At 38.2% G+C, this 22,962-nt stretch overlaps 2 protein-coding genes across 3 annotated transcripts in view; one reads left to right on the top strand and one right to left on the bottom strand.

The window, feature by feature from the left end:
• LOC121430264 overlaps positions 1 to 7,320 on the top strand; it is a 37,533-nt gene extending 30,213 nt beyond the window's left edge. For both annotated transcript variants that reach the window (XM_041627542.1, XM_041627541.1), the window contains exon 4: positions 453 to 7,320. In XM_041627542.1, the coding sequence (XP_041483476.1) occupies positions 453 to 6,774 (6,322 nt within the window). In that variant the 3' untranslated portion in view covers positions 6,775 to 7,320. The remainder of the gene's footprint in view (positions 1 to 452) is intronic.
• Positions 7,321 to 16,425: 9,105 nt separating this feature from the next.
• Positions 16,426 to 22,962, bottom strand: part of LOC121430257 — a 44,965-nt gene continuing 38,428 nt past the window's right edge. The window contains exons 3-4 of the mRNA XM_041627534.1: positions 22,616 to 22,742; positions 16,426 to 21,442 (exon numbers count right to left, since the gene is read on the bottom strand). Of these exons, the coding sequence (XP_041483468.1) occupies positions 21,006 to 21,442; positions 22,616 to 22,742 (564 nt within the window). The 3' untranslated portion in view covers positions 16,426 to 21,005. The remainder of the gene's footprint in view (positions 21,443 to 22,615; positions 22,743 to 22,962) is intronic.

Below are 22,962 nucleotides of genomic sequence, written 5' to 3'. Positions count from 1 at the left end.
TTCAAGTTCGATTTATTTCTTTTCGATTCAACTCAATTAAACAAAATAGGTAATCATTACACAGATATGTAATGATAACCGTATAAATCAATAGAAATTAATATACAATGTAAGTAATATGACCATACAAACGAACTGGGTAAATATTTACGATCAACACTAGGCAACATCATAATGACATTAATCAACAATGCAGATAAAACTACATTGTTGGCTCGGGCATGATTTCCCCAGATTTTTATACACAGTTTACACTCTGACTGTCGACCACAGTAAAATGAAAATAATCTAGATAAACCTCCTAGGTATAGTAGAGTGTGTCGTCTTAATTCCTTGTTAATTCATAAAACAATGTCGTTACCAATTCATATTAAATTGAAATTAAAGTAGAGTATATTTCAGGAAGAAACGGAATTGTTATTTTTTTTTCTCTCTCTCTTTGTTCTGAACAGGTTGAATGTGATTCAAATGAAAGCGGACTTTCAAATGACTGAACTCAAATTGAAATTCGGCAAGTGGCAATACGACGTCAACAAGGGGACGAACCAAACTGTAAGGCCACAGAAGACTCCCCAACCTAACAGGCCAAGCGACAACACCTCTTTACCAGACGTACCCGAAAGCATGGCGACGAGGGGTCGAGGAGACGTCATCCCGAGTGTTGCACAACACATCAGCCTTGCATCATTTGGGAATGATGGTAGTAGGCGAGGTACATCAGGGCATCAACTGCCAGTGGACCAAAGGATATTGTCGTCTTACAGAGGACAGAACCCCCATATCACGATGAGCCAATCGACACCTTCATTGGGACCGCATGGAGGTCAAAGTAAAGTCTCGACTACCACAAAGACTAATCGGACAATAGTGACAACGCAAAGTCAACCAACAAATAGCTGTGGTTTGGAAGAGATGGCATTGAAACTCAGGAATATGAACAAACCATTAGAGCAAGAACAATCGTCACCGCGACGTACACTGGTGGCACCTTTGAAATCTTTCACAGATAATCAACATATTTCAGACAGATTGCGTGGCAGCAGTGGGATTGACCCCAGTGGTTACCAGAAGGAACACAGGCAGGATGGAAGGTCTGGGACATCGAACATGCGAACATCTCATACTGTTCCCAGCCATGGAACAGTGACCCAAAGTGGCATTCCTGTCCGAAAAACGGCCACAGAAGACTATCAGCACAGGTCAGGGCGGTCTGAACCCTCGAACATGCAAATGTCTAATATTCCCAGTCACAGAACAATTATTCAAAGTGGCGTCCCAGTGAGAATGTATAAAGCCGCACCAGATGATTATCGAAGGGATGACCAGATTTTACGCAACACTCAAACATCTAAAATGCAAACTGCTGATACTCTGCATAACCCCAGAACAATTGTTCAAAGTGGCATCCCAATGAGAACAAATAACACTTTATCCGATGGTTACCAAAGGGATCACCGCCAAAGGTTGCATACTTCCGATCCCTCAAACATGGAAACGTTTAACACTATGCCCAACCCGAGAAGTAGCGCAACCATGGGAACCAATAAAGCTGTACCCGATGGTCATTATAAGGATAACCAGCAGAGGTTAAATAGTTCCGAGAGATTGAACAAACAAACATCCAAAGTTATTCCAAGCCCCAGAACCGTGGTTCAAAGTAGCATACCCATGAGAAACAATAAAGCTGCACTAGATGGTTATCACGTTGATCACCACCAAAGATCAGGGAGGCCTCAAACCTCGAGCATGCAAATGCGTAATACCATTCCCAGCCTCGGTACAACGGTCCAAAGTGGCATTCCGGTGAGAACTTATAAAGGTGAATCAGATGACTATCAGATGGATCAAAGGCATAGAACTGGGAGGCCTGAAATATCAATCAAACCTTCATCGCACAATGTTCCCAGTTCCAGGACAACCGTACAGCAAGATTTCGTGGCTAATGCAAACAGAGGAAATTCCCATCGACATCACTTGGACCAACAACAAAGGTATGGAAGGTCAGAAATCTCAAACCCACAGGCAACTCATAGCAGTCCCAACACCAGGACAATCATCCCAAATGAACTTGACCCGAGGGCTCATCAAGGCTCAACCTATGGCTATCAAAGAGATTACCAACATAACTTTGAGATATCTGGAACGTCAGCAGTACAATCGACTCAATCCATTCAACATCAAAGGACAACCAGGCAAGATGACAATTTTACAAGAACAAACCTAAGTGAAGCCGACAACAAAATTGATCGCGAGAAGTTACTCAATGACCTCGGTGATATACTTCTTGAAGAGTTAAAGCAACAAGAACAAATAGAAGAGGAGATGTCTTCAGGTGGCGCTTCCGATGGCTCGTATTATGACTATGAAGATTCGTGGGACATGGACACATCTGAATCCCCTGTAGACACCAATGATATTGGCACTCAGTTTGATTATGCCGATGAAGGAATTTCCCAGGAATCTATCAGTTCTTTGGAAAATGAGATTCAGTATTTAATTGAAGGAAGCGATGAAACCTTTCGATCTTCAGATAATACTTTTGATGTTTGCACACAGGTTTCTGTTTTGACATCTCCGAAAGCTAATGGAACCCCCACTGACGCCTGTCCTAGAGAGGATAAATTACAGGATAAGAATCAGACATCAATTAAGGTAGTAAACACTGATGAAAATCGAGAAGAAACCCACTCAATAACTCAACTTACCGAGGAAAAGGATGCAATGAAGGGCAATCAATCTAGCAAGGAATCCAAGGAAGATATAGTACCAGTTCTCAATCATCCTGACAGTTATCAGGAGTTTACTGTCGATGTAAATGGTGTTGACGCTTTGGATAAACTTGTCAATGAATGCAACGGAGCTGTTGTGGAACGACCTGAGCGAGCGCCAGAACCCTTATCCGAAGTGGATGAAGCGTTAACGAGTAGCAATACCGATTTAACTGAAGCAGTTGGGGAATCGGTACCCTACGTTAAAGCTTCCCATGATATCTCCCAGTTGGATTCTAGTGGTTCCCATCATGATGGCATGCTGGGAAAGCCAACACCAATTCAGAATAGTGACGCCAACGAAATTGTAAAAGATACAGAGCAAACGATAGAATCCTTTCCTCAAGCAGATGAAACATCAAAGGGCAACAATAAGGTCTTTGACAATATAGTTGTTGACAAGGTAGTACCAGGCGTTGGATCTGCACGTCATAATTCAGAGTTATGTGCCATTGTTGCTGACCACGATGATGTGTTTACTGCTATTGCCGCACATCTTGATGACGCACAAGAAAAACTGACATATGAAAAGGACATTTCCGAAAGGACGAATAATAAGGAACTTCTTATTGATAGTAACATTCACATCTCAGGCAATGATATCAAATCTGATCATGTGGATCCTTCAGAGCAATCAGTAGACGCAACTACCCAAGACCAAATACCCATAGAGAGCCAGGCAGCTGCTGAGAAAGAAGTGGAGGAAGAAATCTTACACCTGGAAATTTCTCATGACGTCCAAAGTAACGCCGATTGTGAACAAAGTGAAGGAGTGGAGATACTGACTCAAGAGATTATCAACAGTGACCTAGTTGAACTTGATGCAAACAATGATTTACCAATATGCAGTGATCCACCATCTGCTTTACATATATCGGAAGGTAATGAGTATGACCATACGGACCTGCTGACGGAACGGGATCAGGATCAAGAATCTTATAGACTGGATGACCCGACTAAAACTGTCGTTGAAGAAGTTGTGCAAAGTCTCAAGCGTCCGCATGATGAGAAAGAGCTTAATGATGTAGACCGTAGAATTGCCCTTAAATCGCTTTCAGAAGAGCTATACAATGTGAATAACCCGAAAGTTTCTGCAGAGTACGAAGGAAACCTGACAACATCCGATGGACCCATTTCTTATGACGACAAGACAACGGTTGAAGATCACTTCTGTAAGACTCTTACCGAGGACAGCAACCAGCAATTTGATTTGTCAAGTCTCTCATCACCTGTTGAAGAAGGGAACCCCGACTTACCTCAAACTAACATAATAGCAGTGTGTGAAGACTCTTGTAATGGTTCTAATCATGTCTCATATACAAGAAAAGAAGAGGAAACCAAACCGAATGAAAATATTGGTAGGGTCTCTTTAGGTTCAGATAACTCAATTTCTGGAAATGATTTTAATCCTCCACAATCAAATCGCTTTTCCTTTTCAACGCCTGTCGAGAACAAGAATGAGTTCAGCGAGGAAAAGAGTCAGCCACTACAAGAGCCTTCTGGGGATCATGATTCTTTAATAGATGAAGAAAAATCTGATACTGATCCGAAGAAACGTGACCAATTTAGCGATGACCTGAAATGTCAAACAAATATCACAGTCAAAGAGACCGTGGGAAGGGAATCTTTGAGTCCGAGGAGATCCAAAATTCCAGTACCAAAATCAACACTTACTAGAAGCAACAGTTTGCCCACTCGAAACCGTATGAATCAAGATCATGTACACACGAAAGGCGCTTTAAACAATGGATTGGTCAATGAGGGGTCACCCCGTGTCGACATAAACACAACATCACCAACCTCTTTTAACTCTTTCTCTTTTGTACATAAAAGCAGCCCGAGGTCCGCTTCTAAAACAGGAAAACAGCAGAATAGCCGTATACCAATACCAACGTCGAATTTCAAGAGAATGGGAAGTTGTCCCGATCGTTCCAGGCCCAAGATTACAGGATTGAATTCAGTATCATTATCGAACAGGTCGAAAGTAAATACAAATATCCCAGTTTCTAAAAAGAACACAAGTAAGACACGTTCTAGAGACATTAATGTTACTGAAGCACTTGCTATTAATGAAGATGCAAGAGCTACCGCATCTTTCACGGATGTTGAGCAATCACCTGGGGAATGGAAATCAGGGATACATGACTCAAATGACCCGTCAATCTCTTCTGGTGACATGCCAGTTGATCTTGCTGCAGATGATAAACAGTCATTGGATAATCATTCATCAGAAACGGATGACTTCATCAAACGAGCGAAACAAATTTTGTCGAGAATACCAGATTCACCAACCAACACTCCAGTGACTCAAAATGCTCCGTTTGAAGTGAAATCATCAGATCGAGGGGACAAGGTACAGGAGCCAACAGAAGAACTTCCTGACACAGATCATCAGCCCATTTCATCAAATGAAAAGGACGCCGAATTCCTATCACTGGAGGCAGAGGCAGATGATGATACAGCAAGTGAAACTCTTACTCTTCACTCAGAAAATGATTTTGATATTAAAAGCCCCTTGCACGACGAAGTTCTTAGAATCGAATTATCTGAAATCGAGCTTATTGGGTTTGAGTATGATAGCCAGAAATCTCCGAATTCTAGGATACCAATTCCGCAGAGGCCTCATAAGCCAGACCATATCGATGCTTTATCAGAGGAAGGAAGTGTACCCGATGACGAAGTTGTTAGTGATGTTTCTGGCAGAGAACGTTCGATAGCTAGGATCTCTCCTATGCCTAGGGAAGATGGAGGTGACGTAACACCAATACCAAAAATGCGAAAATCCTTCAAGTCGAGGATCCCACTCCCTTCTCCAATAGCAATCAAACCACCCCCGCGTACAAATAGAAATCGCTCATACTCTGAGACTGATGGAGGAAATGTCAGCCCTCATGAAGAATTTGATGAGGTACGTCAAGAAGAGTCTGATGAATCTGATGAAACTGAAAGGGATCATCAATCGGAATTCGAGGAGGGGCGGAATTTTAGAAGAACGCAATCATCTCGTGAAGTCAGACCTCGCGGTAGCTACTGGGCATTTAAAAACACCCCCAACCTTGCGGTATCAGATTTTGAACGTTCACAGACGCTAAGACCAAGCCGTTCAAGGAGTACTGGTAGGAAATCTCCAGCAGGTACTCCAAGAATAACACCAAGAGGTACGCCCAGGTCGACACCGAGGAGCACACCACGAGATACGCCTAGGAGCGGAACTCTGAAGAGGCAACAGCCTCATTCCAAATCACCACCGACCTTTAAATCTCGAGAATGTGCCTTTGTGCCACTTCCTGAATGGAATCGCCTGAGAGAAGTTCTTTCTTCAGGTGAACAATCCAGGCAGAGCACCCGTCCTTCAAGTCCTTCGGAGTTCAGCTACACCAGCAGAAGGTCCTCCAACGAATTCCCAAGAATGCACTCTCCGAGATGGGAAACCCCTATAACAACTCCGAAACCGAGCCGTTGGAGAGTCGACGGTCGTGTCCCAGCACATCTAAAGAAGAAATACTCATCCATGAACGACATGGGTGATTCCAAGGACCTCTATCCATCAGATCAAGACTTGACTGAACCCAATACAGTCAAAGAGGAATTCGACTCTCCTTGGAACATGCAGTTCAAAACCAATATACCCTCATCGCAATCTTTACCTCGTACTGATAGAAATGAGGCTGGCATGAATAGAGCTCATCAACAGCAAGAAAGGCAATTCCCGGACAATATTGGAGGTAGAGGGCGCTCACCTTGTGCTTCCGAGACGACGGAGATACCCATGTCCTCTACAGGAGACGTCTCTGCGATCTGGACTGAAGACGATACCCTGCAGAGCTCCAACTTTAGTCTTCCGGCAGGAGCTAAGAAGAAATCATGGAAGCGACGTTTATCAATCAGGAAAAAGAAATCAGTAGACCCTTCAAAAGAAGAAGAAGGTAAAGAACCGGAAGAGAACAAGCGGGAAAAGAAAAAGAGGAGAAATTGGTTGCTTAGGTTCCTTGGAATCCGGAAATAGCAAATCTAGTCTACTGCAAAGCCTTTTTAATGTTATATAAGTGCCAATGATTGCAACATTAAAATATGATATCAGCCAAGTCCAACAATTTTTCCATCATACGGGTCAGTTGAGGACTTGTTTTCTTTCATCCTCTATTACCTATACGTCCTTCCCCTTTATCTTTTCACAATCACCCATAATATTGTGTTTGTTTTTACTGTCAAAGTCTATTCTCATGGATTTCAACAAACGTTGATTCTACAAGATATTATTCATATGGATTCCATAAAGGTGAACTGTTTCTGCAAGTTACCTGCAACCCTGTTAAGGAAATCGACTTCATTTTTCTAGCTGCTATTTTGAGAGCGAAGTTGGCTCAGTCGGTAAAGCGCGTCTGTCTGTAGAACGAAAGGTTGTGGGTTCGAGTCCACACAGGTTGGGTGACTGAAGCCTGCGTTGTGTGTTAACGTCTCTCCCCTGTTCCATTGATGCAGGCTATGTTATAGCCGAAAGCACTCCGTCCCTCGGATAGGACTTTAAATGGATGCCCCATGTAGAGGAGAGTCACCACCTTTGCACGTTAAGAACCCGCTACAATATTCGTGTAAGGGGGGGGGGGGGATAACCAGTGTAGTGGTCCACCTGCATTCCCCCAATCAGTTATATCGAGAGGAGAGACCTGCGGGTCATAGTGATTTAGTTTGCTTTTCGCCTCCCAGGCTATAATAATAGTAATAGTAAATTGTATTTGTATTTCGGTGAACATACATGAAATGGAAATGAAGGCATGGGGAACAAATCCTATTCTGTGTGAGATCTACTTCTTTTTAGTCTTTACGATTAAATTTCAAAGAGTATGGAACAAAAAGAACTGCAAATTAGATTAATATTTCTTCCGGGGGGGGAGGCAGCATTTGGTTTCTATGGAGATACGAACATTTTTTTTATCTCGGTGGGCTGAAATATTCATTGTGGTATCTTGCATAACATTTTTTCGGAAGATCGTAAGATGTGGCTGTGATCGTCCAAGGCTACTTTCAATCAACAGTCAAAAGGGAATCAGAGAATCAAATCACTTAAAGTGATTGGTTAACATTGGTTTGACTTTTAAAAAATCTGAGCTAGAAGGTCACACTTGTCACCTGTGTCTGTGATATGTTCCAAAAATGAAGCCCAGAAAAAATTGCGTTCGAAAATGATTATTTAGTGCTTCAAAAATTGAAATATAAAGTGACCGGAAACACCATCTTAATTTCATCCTATACACTTATGTGTACTATTTAGGTGTCTATAAGACGCCTATTTACAAAATCGGGGTTTGCCCCTTAGTTTTAGCTTTTCATTCTCAATAATGGTTGTTTTCAGGGTTTATTAGTTCTAATACATGCACTTGTACACATGTTTCATCTTGGTTTGAGAATTTTTTAAATCGGCTGCTCACAAAGTTAAATAATACCTTTAATCTTATCAAAGTTTATCACGAAAATTGAAAGTGTTAAGGAATAAATGATGTATTTGGTACAAACCTGTTTAAGGTTCCCATTCCACAGAAGTAAGGTGCTACCTTTCAGCATTGAAATGCTACCTCATACTCCTAGAAATATCTCTTTTCATGTGGTATTGCAATAGGTGTAACAAAAAGTTGAGAAACAAAATGGCACTTGGGCGATCAATGTAGAGACAGTCATTGTGATGATCTGTATACTAAGAATAAAATGTGCAACTTTGCATCCATTAAGGGCAACACTGGGGTCTTCTATGTGGGTGCAACCTTACACCCTTAAACTTTTTTATTGCACCTGTAAATGTGTTGTAAGCTAAATTTTGCACCTTTTTAATACCTTGGTCACATTTGTTCTACAGTGCTGAAAATGTCATCAAAATTGGATGTAAAATAAGAAAGTTATGACATTTCAAAGTTTCGCTTATTTTCAACAAAATAGTTATATGAACGAGCCAGTTACATCCAAATGAGAGAGTCGATGATGTCACCCACTATTTTTTTTTATTGTTTGAATTATACAATATTTCAATTTTTACGAATTTGGCGATTAGGACCTCCTTGCTTGAAGCACAAAATGTTAAAGTAATGGAATTCCACATGTTCAGGGAGGAATGAAACTTCATTTCTCATGACATTGGCGAGAAAATCAAAATATTTCATATAATAAAATACAAAAGAAATAGTGAGTGAGTGATGTCATCAACTCTCTCATTTGGATGTAACTGGCTCGTTCATATAACTGTTTTGCTGAAAATAAGCGAAAATTTAAAATGCTATAACTTTCTTATTTTACATCCGATTTTGATTAAATTTTCAGTGTAATGCTTGTTGAATTTTTCTCTTTTTATTCAAATCAAGTTTTTGTTGGGGTGGATTTGTCCTTTAAGGTGTATAGAGTTGTACTCTCCAACGAAGGTACAACTCCCTGCAAAATACAAGGTGCAGAGTACATGTAATTGTACCTTTGCCATTTCAGGGTGCCCACGAGAACAAATTGAAAGGTGTTTTTTTTTCTCTTCGGATGCAAACTTGCACCCAAGTGACTCTGCCGTTATCGCGTTCATGGTACAAACCTGTACTCTTTTTTTTAGTGTGTGTGTACATAGATTTGATATTCACATAATATACCTTAAATACGCTACAAATATTTGTAACACCGTATATTTATTTTTAAGTAATGGCTTCAATTTTTTTTCGAGGGGCTATTATTTTGAGGGTTATACACAGGTCTTTACTCCAAATCAATGATTTTGAGAGAAGATGGTGCTAGTGATTCTCGAACAAGAAGCTTTCAATGAAATGCGGGAAAGAGTTAGGCCTACTCTGCATTATATGCGATAGAAAGTTAAATTGACTTCGGGCTTAATGGTTTCAGATTCTCAAGTTGGTGCCGCTTATATTATATTCTGCTACCAAAATGTTAAAATTATCAAAATTGGAGTGCTGTACCTGCTTAGAAATTCTGGGTTTGATATATCCTAATATCAAAAGCATTAACAAATATTATGCTGCATGCAAGCTATTAAATGGCTCCAAATTTGGTTTACTGATTGCAGATTGGTCATAATATTCCATCTTTTTTATTGATACCAATCTTTATGAAACGATGCCTTTCTTTTGTAGAATTGACTAGTAACACCACATCGTGCGGTCACAAAACTACACCCAGGAAAGTTATGCCTCATTTATTTCATCTTTTCTTCACCTAGAATAATTTAGAACTAACTTCATGTTGACGTCACAAAGGTTGTAGCTTGAGCGTATATTTGAGCAGTCGTGTATCACTAAAGATTGCTGTATGTATATAAATCAGGTTTTGTGGTCATTGTTATATCAGTATTGATATCATACTGCAGTAAGTGTATTTTAATCGCGTAAGTATAACTGTATATGTTTAGATCTCACTTTCATGTGTGAGCCACCAGGAAAAGTGGGGTGGGGGTATACACCCTTATATATATATGTATATATATACACACCAAAATAACCAAACAAATCTAACAACGGTCTTCATTTTCATGTATAAAATTGTATTTGAATAGGTAGGATTGTTCAGAAAAGAAAAGGTCCTCCAAACCAAAACATAAGTCGGCCAGAGATTAATCTATATTTTTGTTTATATGTTTGTAATGATATTATATCATATTGGTAATGGTATTGAAATTATGCCAAATTTTGCAGCTTTGATATTTACGTACATCTGAACTTTTTTATCCCTTCAATCGTCATTAGTCACAATATTCAGCCGAATTTTGTTTGACATTTATCACATTTCTTTAAATGTGATATTTGGACTTTGGATTTCAACTCGTTATAATATGCCTTGGTATTTGCAGACACTTGATGATTATTATGTATATCCTGATCTATTTTCGTCCATCATACGTTTGCTGTGATTGATGATATATTATTGTAGCTTGTTTATCAATTCCCCATGTTATGACCCATTTACCTTCAATCAGAATGTTTTAATTTGTAAAAACTGTGTTAAATATATATATGTGTGTGTAAAGATCTTTATGTAAATATTCAACAACTATTCCTGTTTGAGATAATTAGTCAAACTTTCAAAATATAAAGAAAAATAATATTTATCTCTTTTATTCATTGTTCAATTAAAAATCAAGCAGCTTTTTTTCAAAATAGCAAATAGGCTTAAGGTCCTCCGGGAGGTTCTGTAAAAGTTTTATAAAAATCGTGTCTGACGTTTCTAATTCCAATGCTCTTTGGTAATTTTTGACTAGTATTTTTAAGGTATTATATAAGGTAAATGAGGTTCTTGAAAGATTACCTGTAAGAAACTGTTTTGACAAGATGAAAAATGCAATACTTACTTGAAAGCTTATTAGACCATCGCGTGATCTTTGTGGCATTTGGGAAAGTTTATTGATTGATGTAATTGATCACGTAATAAACGTTAAGTATTGTAGAATGGACAGCGAATTATAAGTACACAGTAAAAAGAAAATCGAACAAAATTGATATGTTTTTCATGTTTATAAAACCTGGTTTACTGTATGAACTTTCAGTTCTATTAGTTAAATGTTTTGATAATTGAAACAACAATGCCCTACGTTAAAGAAAAATATTAGAAATTGATACTTGCGGTTATATTTGAAACATTGTGTTAAAAATGTAAACAATAGTCGATGATAATAACCCTGGAGGTACAAAACGTTTTCACTGTGTACGAATAGGACTATATTCGTATAGTTTACAACTCCACACTTAACTAAGGCTGCGATTTGATCTAAGTTTAGATATTTAAATCTATTTTAGTGTGAGCATTAGGACAAATGAACAAGTTAAGTATATAATGATAAATGATGCACCCGATGGCCTGGGAAGGCAGACATTTTGAGAGAAGTTGTTTTTTTAATCATGTTAATGGTGCACCATTTACAAGTTATTACGCTCCAAATAATGTTTTTTTTTAATGTAATACATTTAGCGTTTTTACCGTAAAAGATGTCAGATCTCTGAAAAAAATCGATGAATGATATATGATTAGTATTTGACAAATTATACCACTTTGAGGAAATTAAGTTTAGGGAAGCATTAGCCCGTAAACGCACACGGTACGCCAGTTGGGGCAGCTATCAAAATGTAAAAATTATAAAAAAAATCTTTAGTTGTTCTCGAGACACCGGCCGACCTTTTGTAAAATTGTATAAAAACACGTCATTTTTGTGTTCTTTGAATGGTGTTTGTATGAAAACGTCTTTCATATTTTTGTCTTACACGATTATTCGTACAAATATTAATATAAAGAATTGGTATATAAGGTGCTAAAACGTTGGATATTCGAAGAGGCAGTTCGTTCAACTCACAGGATGTTTTTTTTCTGTTTTGTTTTGATAAGTGCATATTGTATATTGTATATACATTTGTAGTCGTGTACATGTATTTTGTATAAAATGATATATAATCAATGTTGACACAGTCGAAATAACAGAATAGCATATGAGGATCTATATTGAACTGTTTAATGCTTTTATTTGTGATGATCGTTTGTTTTAGATCAGGGGACCGTTTCATGAACGTTGTCAGCACTGACAAGTTGTCTTTCTCTGACAGTTACTATAGTAACAGTCAGAGGCCAGTGCCTTTCAGCCAATCAAAACCAACAATTTCACTGAAATTGTCAGCACTGACAATTTAGTCAGTGCTGAAAACTTTCATGAAACACCCACCTGTAGTAATTTAATGTAAGTCAATGAAGCAAACAATGTGATTTAAGGAAGGAGAATGGGGGGGGGTAGTGGATATTAAAATGAAAACGACGAAGATGAAGAAGAATGGAAAAAGGAGGGGGGGGGGAGAAAAATTGAAAATGATTAGAGGAATTAGGAAGAAGCATGAAGGAGGTAAAGAAGAAGCGAAGGAAAGAGGAGAATAAGAAGAACGACAAAATGAGAAAGAAAGGAAGTAAAATAAAAAGAATGAGCAGATAAAGAAGAAGATAAGATGAAGACGAAAAAGAAAGGGTTGAAGAAACGGGTCCTCAGGTGAAAGGGGGACATTTTTCCTGCGTAAAAAGGGCATTTATTCAGGGCTTCAAAAAGTGGGGGAGCTCTGTGCCCCGCCCCAAGGTTCACCGCCCCTGTCATTATCTCTAGTAGGTCCAATGTGTAAGAAAGAAAGAAAAGACGTAGGGTGAGATGTGAGCAGAACGGGAGTGTTTCATGAAAGGACTTGTCATGCTTGTCGGAAGTTTTATCCGACAAGGCAGTGCTGTTTTATACCACAGTGTTCCTCAGCCAATCGAAATCAAGAAAAGTTGTTGGATCTGACAACTTGTCAGACGGAAAATGTTGATGAAACGCTCCCCTGGTCAAAAGGTTAATGGGGACGTTATGTTGTTGTTGAATATGATGACGCTCTTCAATCTCTCCAGATTATACGCGCCAGTCGCTTTCACCATTGGTGACGATTAGATGACATAGTAATATAGATTAGTCACACTTCCACCTATAACATTAATAGGTCCTACAAAATTAAACATCTTCGTGGAATAACACTTTAATACAAATACATAGACAAATTAGACAACGCGCTTGCTAAGTGATTGTTCGTGGAAAGGGCACACAAGCTAACCTAACGGCTACTAGTTATTGCATACATATATAGAATTTCCTAAAATCTTCGTCAAATAATTCAAATATGAAATTGCATAATTGTAAATAACGTGTGTGATGAATAATTGTACATTGTAAGGACAAAATTGGATGGCGTTATGGTATAAACATAATACTCGCCAATGAGGGCGTTAATGGGATCCATGGTAATAATCATTGGCCTACGAAGCAACTTTTGAACACTTCTAACACGCCAATGCAGGGGGCATCGAAGCCGTTTGGACATTTTGAAAGAAACCAAGGGTGTGTGTTATCATTATTAACATGTCCGAGCAAAACGATGTGTTATATATGTTCTGTAAGGTACCGATATGAATACTTGTTATTTGATAAACAATCCTCATCTTAAAACTATATGGACGGTCAATAGAACTGGGGTCCGTTGCAGAAAGAGTTGCAGTTAAACGCAAGTCAAAAAATCAATCGCAAGTCCCAAATGCGCGCTGTTGATTGGTTGAAAATCAAGTTGCGCATGACTTTTAGAGTTGCGTTTGATTGCAACTCTTTCTGCAACGGGCCCCAGGTCTGTTGCCATTAGCCATTAGAAAATTTCCCATATCAGCAGAAAATAAATGACCGATCATGTGATAAAATTAAGGTAAAATAATCCATATCGCCATTTTATAATAGAGGATCAGGGGCCTGTTTCATAAAGGACTTGCAACTTTTGTAACTTTGCCACTACGGCAACTAACATGGAAATCTTAATAAAGATTGGCTGCTGAGTCCCGTTGCCATGGTAGTTGCCATAATGGCAAAGTTCAACAGTTGCAAGTCTAACGGGCCCATGAAGAGGTGATAATGGAAGTGTTGAAGGGGTCAGAAGAAAAAAAACCGCATCAGGGGGTCCGTTGCAGAAAGAGTTGCGTTTAAACGCAAGTCAAAAAATCAATCATAAGTCCCAAATGCGCGCTGTTGATCGGTTGAAAATCAGGTTTCGCATGATTTTTAGAGTTGCGATCGATTGCAACTCTTTCTGCAACGGGCCCCAGAGCGGGGATATCACTTAGAGTATATTTGTAATTTTTCTCTTTCGTTATGTCTTTCTTTCACTGCGCCTTGGGCACTCTGCCGAGTGGATTTGGCCCATTACAAATCACATATATTATTATTATTATTATAAAAACACACTATTGGAAATATCTGTCACTATGTTGAAATATAAAAGATGGTTCAAAATGTTGACGAATGCTGTTTTAATTCTTCTTTCAGATGCCTTAAAATACGAATATTCACCTCTGTTCAGTAAGCGAAAATTTACTGGTTTTGTCCATAAATAATATTGTCAAACATGAATTGGCGCAAATCGACGAAGGAGGGCTGGAATTAACGTATTCGGTTTTTTAAAACTTGAATCGGGTGTTCGCGTTGAAACCTTTTATTTTTTGTATTTTGAAATTACGATAGAATTATGTTTATTTTATTCTCGAAATTATTTTGTTTGTTTTCATTATTATGGATGTGTCATTACCCTCATGATCTTTGGAAAGAATGGGCAGGCAATCGATTATCAAAACTAGAGGCAAACGGCTTGTCGACAGATAATAGACCGACATTATTTTCTGGCATGTAATTTATCTGGTATTACGCCACCTTCGGCGGGTGGAGGAAGTATATTATCGTGACGAGCTCAAGTGTAATCATTGTGGCTAATGCAAGAATAAGTGGGGGGGTACATGCTAAATTGTAATTTCTGAATAGAAGAGAGAGAGAAAGAAGGGGGTGGGGAGAAAAAAAAATAACGACCCCACACCCTCTTTGGATAGGGACTCTCTCGTATCGCTTCCAAAGCGGAGGCTCAACACCGGGGGGGGGGGGGGGTGACCGCCCCTATGTAGCAAGTGAAAGGGGAGGGTAAGAATTAAAATAAAAGTCTTGGTGGGATGGGTCGCGTAACTCCATATTACCTTCATTCATTACAGTCATTATCGTGTTGCCCCCACCCCCGCCCATAATGTAACAATCCGTTTTGATTATCCGCCTGTTACCGTTTCCTTACATACCACCCATTTACACACACACACACCCCACAAACACACACACACCAACAACTACCCTAAAAAAGAATTACTCTTTCGCGTATATAGGTAGGTCGGTTGAGCGGGGTTTCGGATTTCGGTTCGATTTCCAATTGGTGCGCTAGTGCTCTTTGGTGAGGCATTTATCTTCATTACCAGGTCTCTCGGAGAGGAACTTAAACCGTCAGCCCTTTGGTTCATCGCTAAAAAGCGTTCATGCTTTCTTAGCAATCGGGTAAAAAAAAATCACCACCGTACTCACACTCTTCCATACACCTAAAACACATAACTTACAAACGAAACTTGAGCAATCATGTCTAATTTCATATTCTTTGCTTTGGATATTTATTTATTCATAATAACATATGGAGATTTAAAAAATTAAAAATATCAACCAAGAACCCATGCTTACGATAAACATAAAATGAAAATAAGACAAAGAGACCATAAAACTCTTAGAAGAACAGTAAAATAGGTTTTTAAAGTGGAAAACTACAACAAAAACGTGATTAGGTGGCGAGGACTAATAAAATAAGAGTGAAAAATGAGGAAATTCAAATTATTCCGAAGGGAACCATAATCGTATGCAGCGGAAGAGGGGGGGGGGGGGGGGGGGTCAGGGGGCAGAAAATTTTGAAAACTTACATTCTTAACGTTAATTTTCAGAAAATACACCAAAAATATGCATGAAATCCTTCAATATCACTTTACAAAATGCTTAAAGTTTAAAGCACCCCAATGTCAAGCTCGGTAGCATTGTTCTCTTGCTTTTGACTCTTTTCGAAAAAGTTTACACGCCCCCCCCCCCCCTCCCTCCGCAAAAAAATATGTGTTCGGCCACAAAGGGAATCAGCAGGTGTTATGTCTACAATGTTTGGAAAGGTTGGAACTCCTCTTCAAATCTCTCGTTCAGAGTGTTTTTTTGGAAAATAATCTCCGAAAAAATCCCATCTCATTATTACGCTGTGTCCAGGGTAGGTAGGAATTGATTTTTCCGATTTTTTTTTTAAATGTTCAGTGTCCTACACTGAAGTTCTTTGATAAGAGTGCCCACATTTAATGTCTACAAAATAGCAATCGAATTAAGATAGTTTTAAAAATGCAAAATAGAATATTAAGACACGATAACGACACTCTCGATCTGACATTCCAAAATGCGTATTATGATGTAAATGATATTTTGATTACAAATCTCTTCATTCATTCGTTAGATAGTGAAAGACATTTCGGGCCTCATTTGGAAGTACATAATTTTATATCCATTTGAAAGACATTCTGTTTTTACAATATACGATCATTCATTTGCCTCGACTGTAAAGTATTCAATCGTAAAATAGTAAAAGACATTTAGGGTCAATTTGAAAGTACAATTTTCTATCCATTAAAATCAATTACATGTATACTCAAATGAAAGACATTCTATTTTTACTATACACGACAATGTACCTGCCTCGACTGTGAAAATAAATGAGTAAAAATGTAAATATTTGTTCATCTTAAGAAATAATCATTTCCAATATTTCGAACACAGTTTGAAATGAATGAATATTTATATGTACATTTTCTTAAAATTTCAATATTTTTCGTTTCCCGTATACTAGTATATATATATAAACTATATACACACTTAAAAGATTAAAATGATGTAAATAGACCTACATGTTTCTGAATGTTTATATACACAGGGAAGACTATTGTCGGAGCGATCTCGACAATTTCTCCTACAGGACAGCTTGCAATATCTATCATAATAGTTTCGATTCGAGGTATGTTGAAATAAAGAAATGAAAACAGGTAGAATTCATACGTTATGCAAAAAATGTTTAATTAATTCTAAAAATATTTCTAATCCACGATCTCCAGCAGCAAGTGTGATCAATTATGATAAAAAGTGAAAGCAATATAGCTATCAAAAACGTGGAGAACATTTCAAAATGATTTTGCATGTGACATTACTTGAAAAGTGGACAATGTTGATTCAATTATTGTGATTGAAAGGACATTACGTGTAACATAAAATTTTCATAAGGGGGCGTTTTTATTCGCACACATTGCTATGTGCGCAACACTGGAGACTGGATGGAAAAATCCCCAGGGACTGGAGAATGTGCATACGTTGTGTGCGGGAATGTCTGATTAAATCCGCAGACCGGGGTAATTATAAATCTGTAATGTACATGCCTTAGCGCGTTGTGAATAAACAGATTATCACTCTTATTTCAACGTTCAAAATGTTTCCGATAGATGATTCAAAAGTTATGCGATTATTCCTAAGTCGCTTCAGACCTAAATAATATCTCGGCGCTTTTACCGATTATCTTCAGACTCCTAAGTCCCGTAACACAAAGGTTAGCGATTGATCGTACGCTTGATTTCCACGATTGATTGTACATTGTAGTCAATGGAATCAATTGTAGAAAATGTTCTACGATCATTGCTAAGTTTTGTGATACGGGCCCCTGGTCATCGAACGATTCTCCACTCCTTGGGGAGTATTCCAGTCAATGCAGTCGCCGTACATGAAGCACTTAAAATCATGGACAAATGACTTTCGCATCATAATTGGTAGCAGATTTAACACGTGGGTATTGGAAGTTAGGTGTTAAACTTGAGTGGTGGTGTTGGTGCTAGACTAACACCAGTCATAACACCAAACATGACAATAATGATGATAAGGATTCGTATCAACACCCAATTCCCCATATTCAACATCAAAATATTTTTCTCAGATTCGGTATGCAGTATGTGAAACATATACGATAAAATGTATTTAAATGAATGAATCAACTATATTTATCGCACAGTACACTGATTTACAAAAAAATGTATATACACCAAACTAATCTGATTACATGAGGAACATTCTGGGTATAATAATAACATTCATGTACTTTATTCTTCGCTAATAAAAAAGTGCTTACATAAGCCTAATTAAGATTGCCAATAATTACAACCATATACTGAAACATATTCTGTTTGGCAACAACATCATCTTACTAAGAAATAAGTGATTTGAAAAATAGCGTTATCGATTAAGTCCCTTTAATAATAAAAAAATATTTCTAAAGCTAAGGATCGAGATAGGCAGTCATTAAGTCTCTACAGCAACAAAAACATAATATTTGAAAAAAAAATACGAAAAAGGCAACATCCTATAACTGTATCTTTAACATTGAATTATGATGGATTATGCTATACTGTAACAGTTTATTATTACTTGTTTACTTTTATTTCATTAATTCAAACAGCTGCAACCTTCGCTCACAGCGCAGGGGTCAATAATATTCATAGTTATCATGAATTAGGTTTAATGTACCGTTTCAAAGTTTATGACTACTCCTGAAACAAATATATACAAATGCAAAATATTAGATTCATTACATTTCCTGAATCTCTCACTGGGCAGCGATAAAATACCATCTGTATCTAAAATAAAGCATATAACATTAACATCAAGCGTATAAAGGCGTTGTATTTGTAAATAATCAATATATATAAAAATAGATTTTTCATCATATCGGTAATGTAGCATGTCACGTGATCATTATGACGGGATATGAAGCTATTAACCCAGGAACCACCATATAAAGATATAATACATTAAGAATATTTATTTGATGATGATGAAACCTGAACTGCTTTTAAAAGATACCCCTCAAAAGATACGTAAGGGGGAAATAAAACACCTCCAAGTGTAAATTTGACGTTTTGATATTTTTTATTTGTTTATATTTATTAACGTCGTCAAGTGGTTATGACACACGTCTTTCAATCTAATGATTGGTGATCCTTTCTTGTGGTAAATTGTAGATTCATTGGCGATGGTTTAGAGCATAAAAAAGAGTCACCAGTCGTTCTTAAACTCGCTCTTAGCTTACGAACAGCTTTATGAAACGGACCCCTGTGTACGAATATTTACCCACTGAGCGACGTATCTGGCCAAATGCAGAACCTATTTAAAATAAAGTTTATTTTACTCTTGGGCGTGATTGGAAGCTCACATTATGTACAATATCTTAAATAATATTGAAAATTTCCAATGCAAGGTTTTATTCCTGTTCACTAATATGGGATGCCACAACTAATAGACCTTATGCATGTGACGTCATAATCTCATAACGCCCTCTCCCAGAGGCTATTGGAATACGCACAAGCAGAGTTGTCACAGATGCGCCAGCTGCAGATCAGCAACGCACGCAAGGCAATGGCACTGACCTCAAAGATGGAGGCGTGATGACGTCAATATATTACTACGTGGTGCAAACGTCCCAATACATTTTATAGATCTTAAAACATATTTTCGAAACAACCCCGCCCTTCCACATTATCCTCTCTTTAAAAAAAAATTAATCAATTTAAAAAAAAAAGAGAGTTAAATTTGACCTCTGATCACGGAATCAGGCGAAGGAAGCCGACTCCAAACAGATTGACGTCATTGGAAATGATAGTGACAGCGACGCCCGACGGATACAAGGATACAGTATGAAAATACCCGTCATTGATGACAAAGAACTCCTGGCAGGTCTTTGTCGAAAATTGGCGACTCGGAACAGCAGTTCCGTCCTAGGTTCTCGTTTTTCCAGAATCCGGGACGAAACTGCCGTTTTGAGTCTTCAATTTTCAAAGACTTCTTGGTTGTTCATTGTCATGTAGGACATTTTACAATACATTTTCTACGTTCTTGAATCGGCCGTGTGTCGTGGAGTGAAAACTTCCTATTTAGTTGGTGTGGCTTTGACTCCGTGTGTGACTTTCGGAAGGTTGAGCCAAGCATGCATAGGAAAGTAGACATAAAGGCGATCGCACATCTTACGATTGGTCAGCGACTCAATTTTTGAATAAAAGGTAGTAGAATTTGATGCTAATATTGAGACTTGGAATATCTTCCTGTGTAATGTTCGAAATCATCGTACGAATACATATGTTCTTATCTGTGACAGGGCTATCATCCTTCTTGGAATAAAAGCAAATTTAATATCTAGTCGTAATGACGTCATAGCAGTCGTACGATTGGCTACGATTTGAATCTACTTTGGCCTTTACTGCAAAATAAAAGCTTGGAATCTTTCAAAATGGTTATAGTAGCATTCTTTCAACTAATTTTAACCTCAAATGAAATGATATGTTCCATTCACATTCTCAGAAAATGAGCAAAATGCGATTTGTTCCAAAATCGGATCGCGAACAGTCGTAAGGTGTGCGGTGGTCTTAAGCTACATTCATGCATTATCTGGACTCAAAGTACACTTGAGTTGCATGGAGGCATTTTAGACTGAGCCAATCTAACAAATAATGCAGGTTTACATGGGTTTAGGACGAAGGTTTACATTCACCAGGCAATCTCAAACAAGTCATTGCTCATTTACCAAAATTGTAAGGTCTACAAAACTGTCGAGAATAATTGTCCTATATCACGAGAAATTTGAAAGAAAAACCACGATGGGCCCTTTCATTTCGATGACGAATTTCTCCAGATTTAATAATTTTGGCAAGTGAACAATATTATCATGCGGAGAAAGCCTGTGTGTATGTGAACATTCTAATTGGCCTGTAAATAAAAGCAATATTGTGAACATTTGATGAATTTGTTTAGTAGATCATATCATCGCGTGCGTATCCGCTATCGACGTATCTCCGTGATCGTCGACCGCCTCGATCACCGTATCCGACCCGTCTGGACGCGTACACATCGTCATCATAAGCCGCGCCGGGACCTCGAATTCCATTCCGTCGTTCGTACACGTCACCACCAGGCGGAGCTAACGTCTCCCGGGTGTACATGACCTCCTTTTCGACGGCGGGTCGGGGCGGAGGTGGGAAGTCGCCAATGAAATCATCCTCGACTTCGAAGTCGTAGTCGTAGCCGGCTTGACGAGGGTCGCCGTAGACTTCGATGAGTTGATTAGGGCGGGGTCCAAGGGCGGATCGGTTTCGGGGCCTTTGTCTGCTTGTCACACGTGCTGGCCGGTATTGCTCGCGTTCGAGTACAGCAGGAGCCTCGTAGGACCGGCGGTGATGATCCAGGGCTGATATGAAATAAAAGAAAAGTATTTAAGAGGAAGGTGATTCAAACCTTAACCATTATTTGAAGTCAAATCTTTGAATATAAATCATGACAAACTTTTATCAGTGCTTGATATTTATCAATAATCATAGTTATCAACTTCTGTTTCACAATTAAAAGGAATAATGGATGAGGAATGAATAAAAAATCAATTCGACGTGAGTAGTCCAACGCTGGATTAAACCTGAAAGATTTGAAATTAAACCTGAAAGATTTGAGATTAAACCTGAAAGATTTGAGATTAAACCTGAAAGATTTGAGATTAAACCTGAAAGATTTGAGATTAAACCTGAAAGATTTGAGATTAAACCTGAAAGATTTGAGATTAAACCTGAAAGATTTGAGATTAAACTTGAAAGAATTAAAATTTATTTTGAACAGCAAGTAAAAAACAATTTACGGGGACCAGACATGGCGTAAATTGCACTTAAAAAAGAAGAAGATATCTTTAATACAAAAAATTGAATTTTAGATCAGATTTTTGACATAATTTACTCAGCTAATAGTGTATTTCACCCCATTTTCGACAATTTTCTGCTCTTTTCTCCTGTTTCGTTGGTCATGAAAGAATGTGTGGGTCCATGGCCTCCAAGCCAGCCCCCTTTCTCATCTGAACGCTGGTGAACCTGGAAGATTTGAATCATTTTGTGATGTAAAACAGGACTGAAATGAAATCCAAAGTTCGACCGATAAGTAAGCACATAATCCGATCTGAATTTATTTTATATATCTTGTACTTTTCGAATCGAATGTGGATGAGAAAGGCAATTGGAAATTTGAAAATGGAATATGGAAAACGCGAAATGGAAATGGAAAAAGACAGGAAATTGAAACAAAAATGACAATGGAATTGGAATTTGAAATAAAATGATTTGGAAATGAATGGAAATTGAAATGGAAATGAAAATAGACATAAAACAAAATTGGAATACCAATTTCATGGAATCGGAAATGCAAATGAAGATAGAAAAAGAATGGAAATGAAAATAAAAATGAAAATGCGAACAGAAATTTGTAAATTTGAAATTTGATTTGCGAATTTGAAAAATTAGAAAATTAGAAGAAAAAAAAGGAAATGAAAATTCGAATAAAAAATGAATCTTACAATACGAACTTATGAATAATTCATTAATACCTCCCACAGTTAACTTGGCTGGTGGACCATATTCTGAATAAGCATCTCGACTGGTATGTCTTCTTGGTGGTCTGGCGTCGTTTTTCCATTCCTTGAAAGCAGCTTGAAATCCCATGGCGAATGCCGCCTGCAAGAAAAGAACAATTCAGTCTCAATGTGGAAGAGCCATGGTGTAGTGGTTCTGACTCTCGCCTTGTAAACAGAGGATCGCGCGTTCGAATCCCACCGCGGCCTAGCGTCCTTTGGCAAGGCGTTAATCCACACTTTGCCACTCGCGACCCAGGTGCTAAATGGGTACCCGGTAGGATGCGAAAGATATTGTATGTTTGATTTTGCCAGCGGCATAA

The sequence above is a fragment of the Lytechinus variegatus genome, chromosome 16 (assembly GCF_018143015.1).
Source record: "Lytechinus variegatus isolate NC3 chromosome 16, Lvar_3.0, whole genome shotgun sequence".
Lineage (NCBI taxonomy): Eukaryota > Metazoa > Echinodermata > Echinoidea > Temnopleuroida > Toxopneustidae > Lytechinus > Lytechinus variegatus.
The sequence above is the reverse complement of the archived record's forward strand: the minus strand, read 5'-3'. Positions and strand labels throughout refer to the sequence as shown.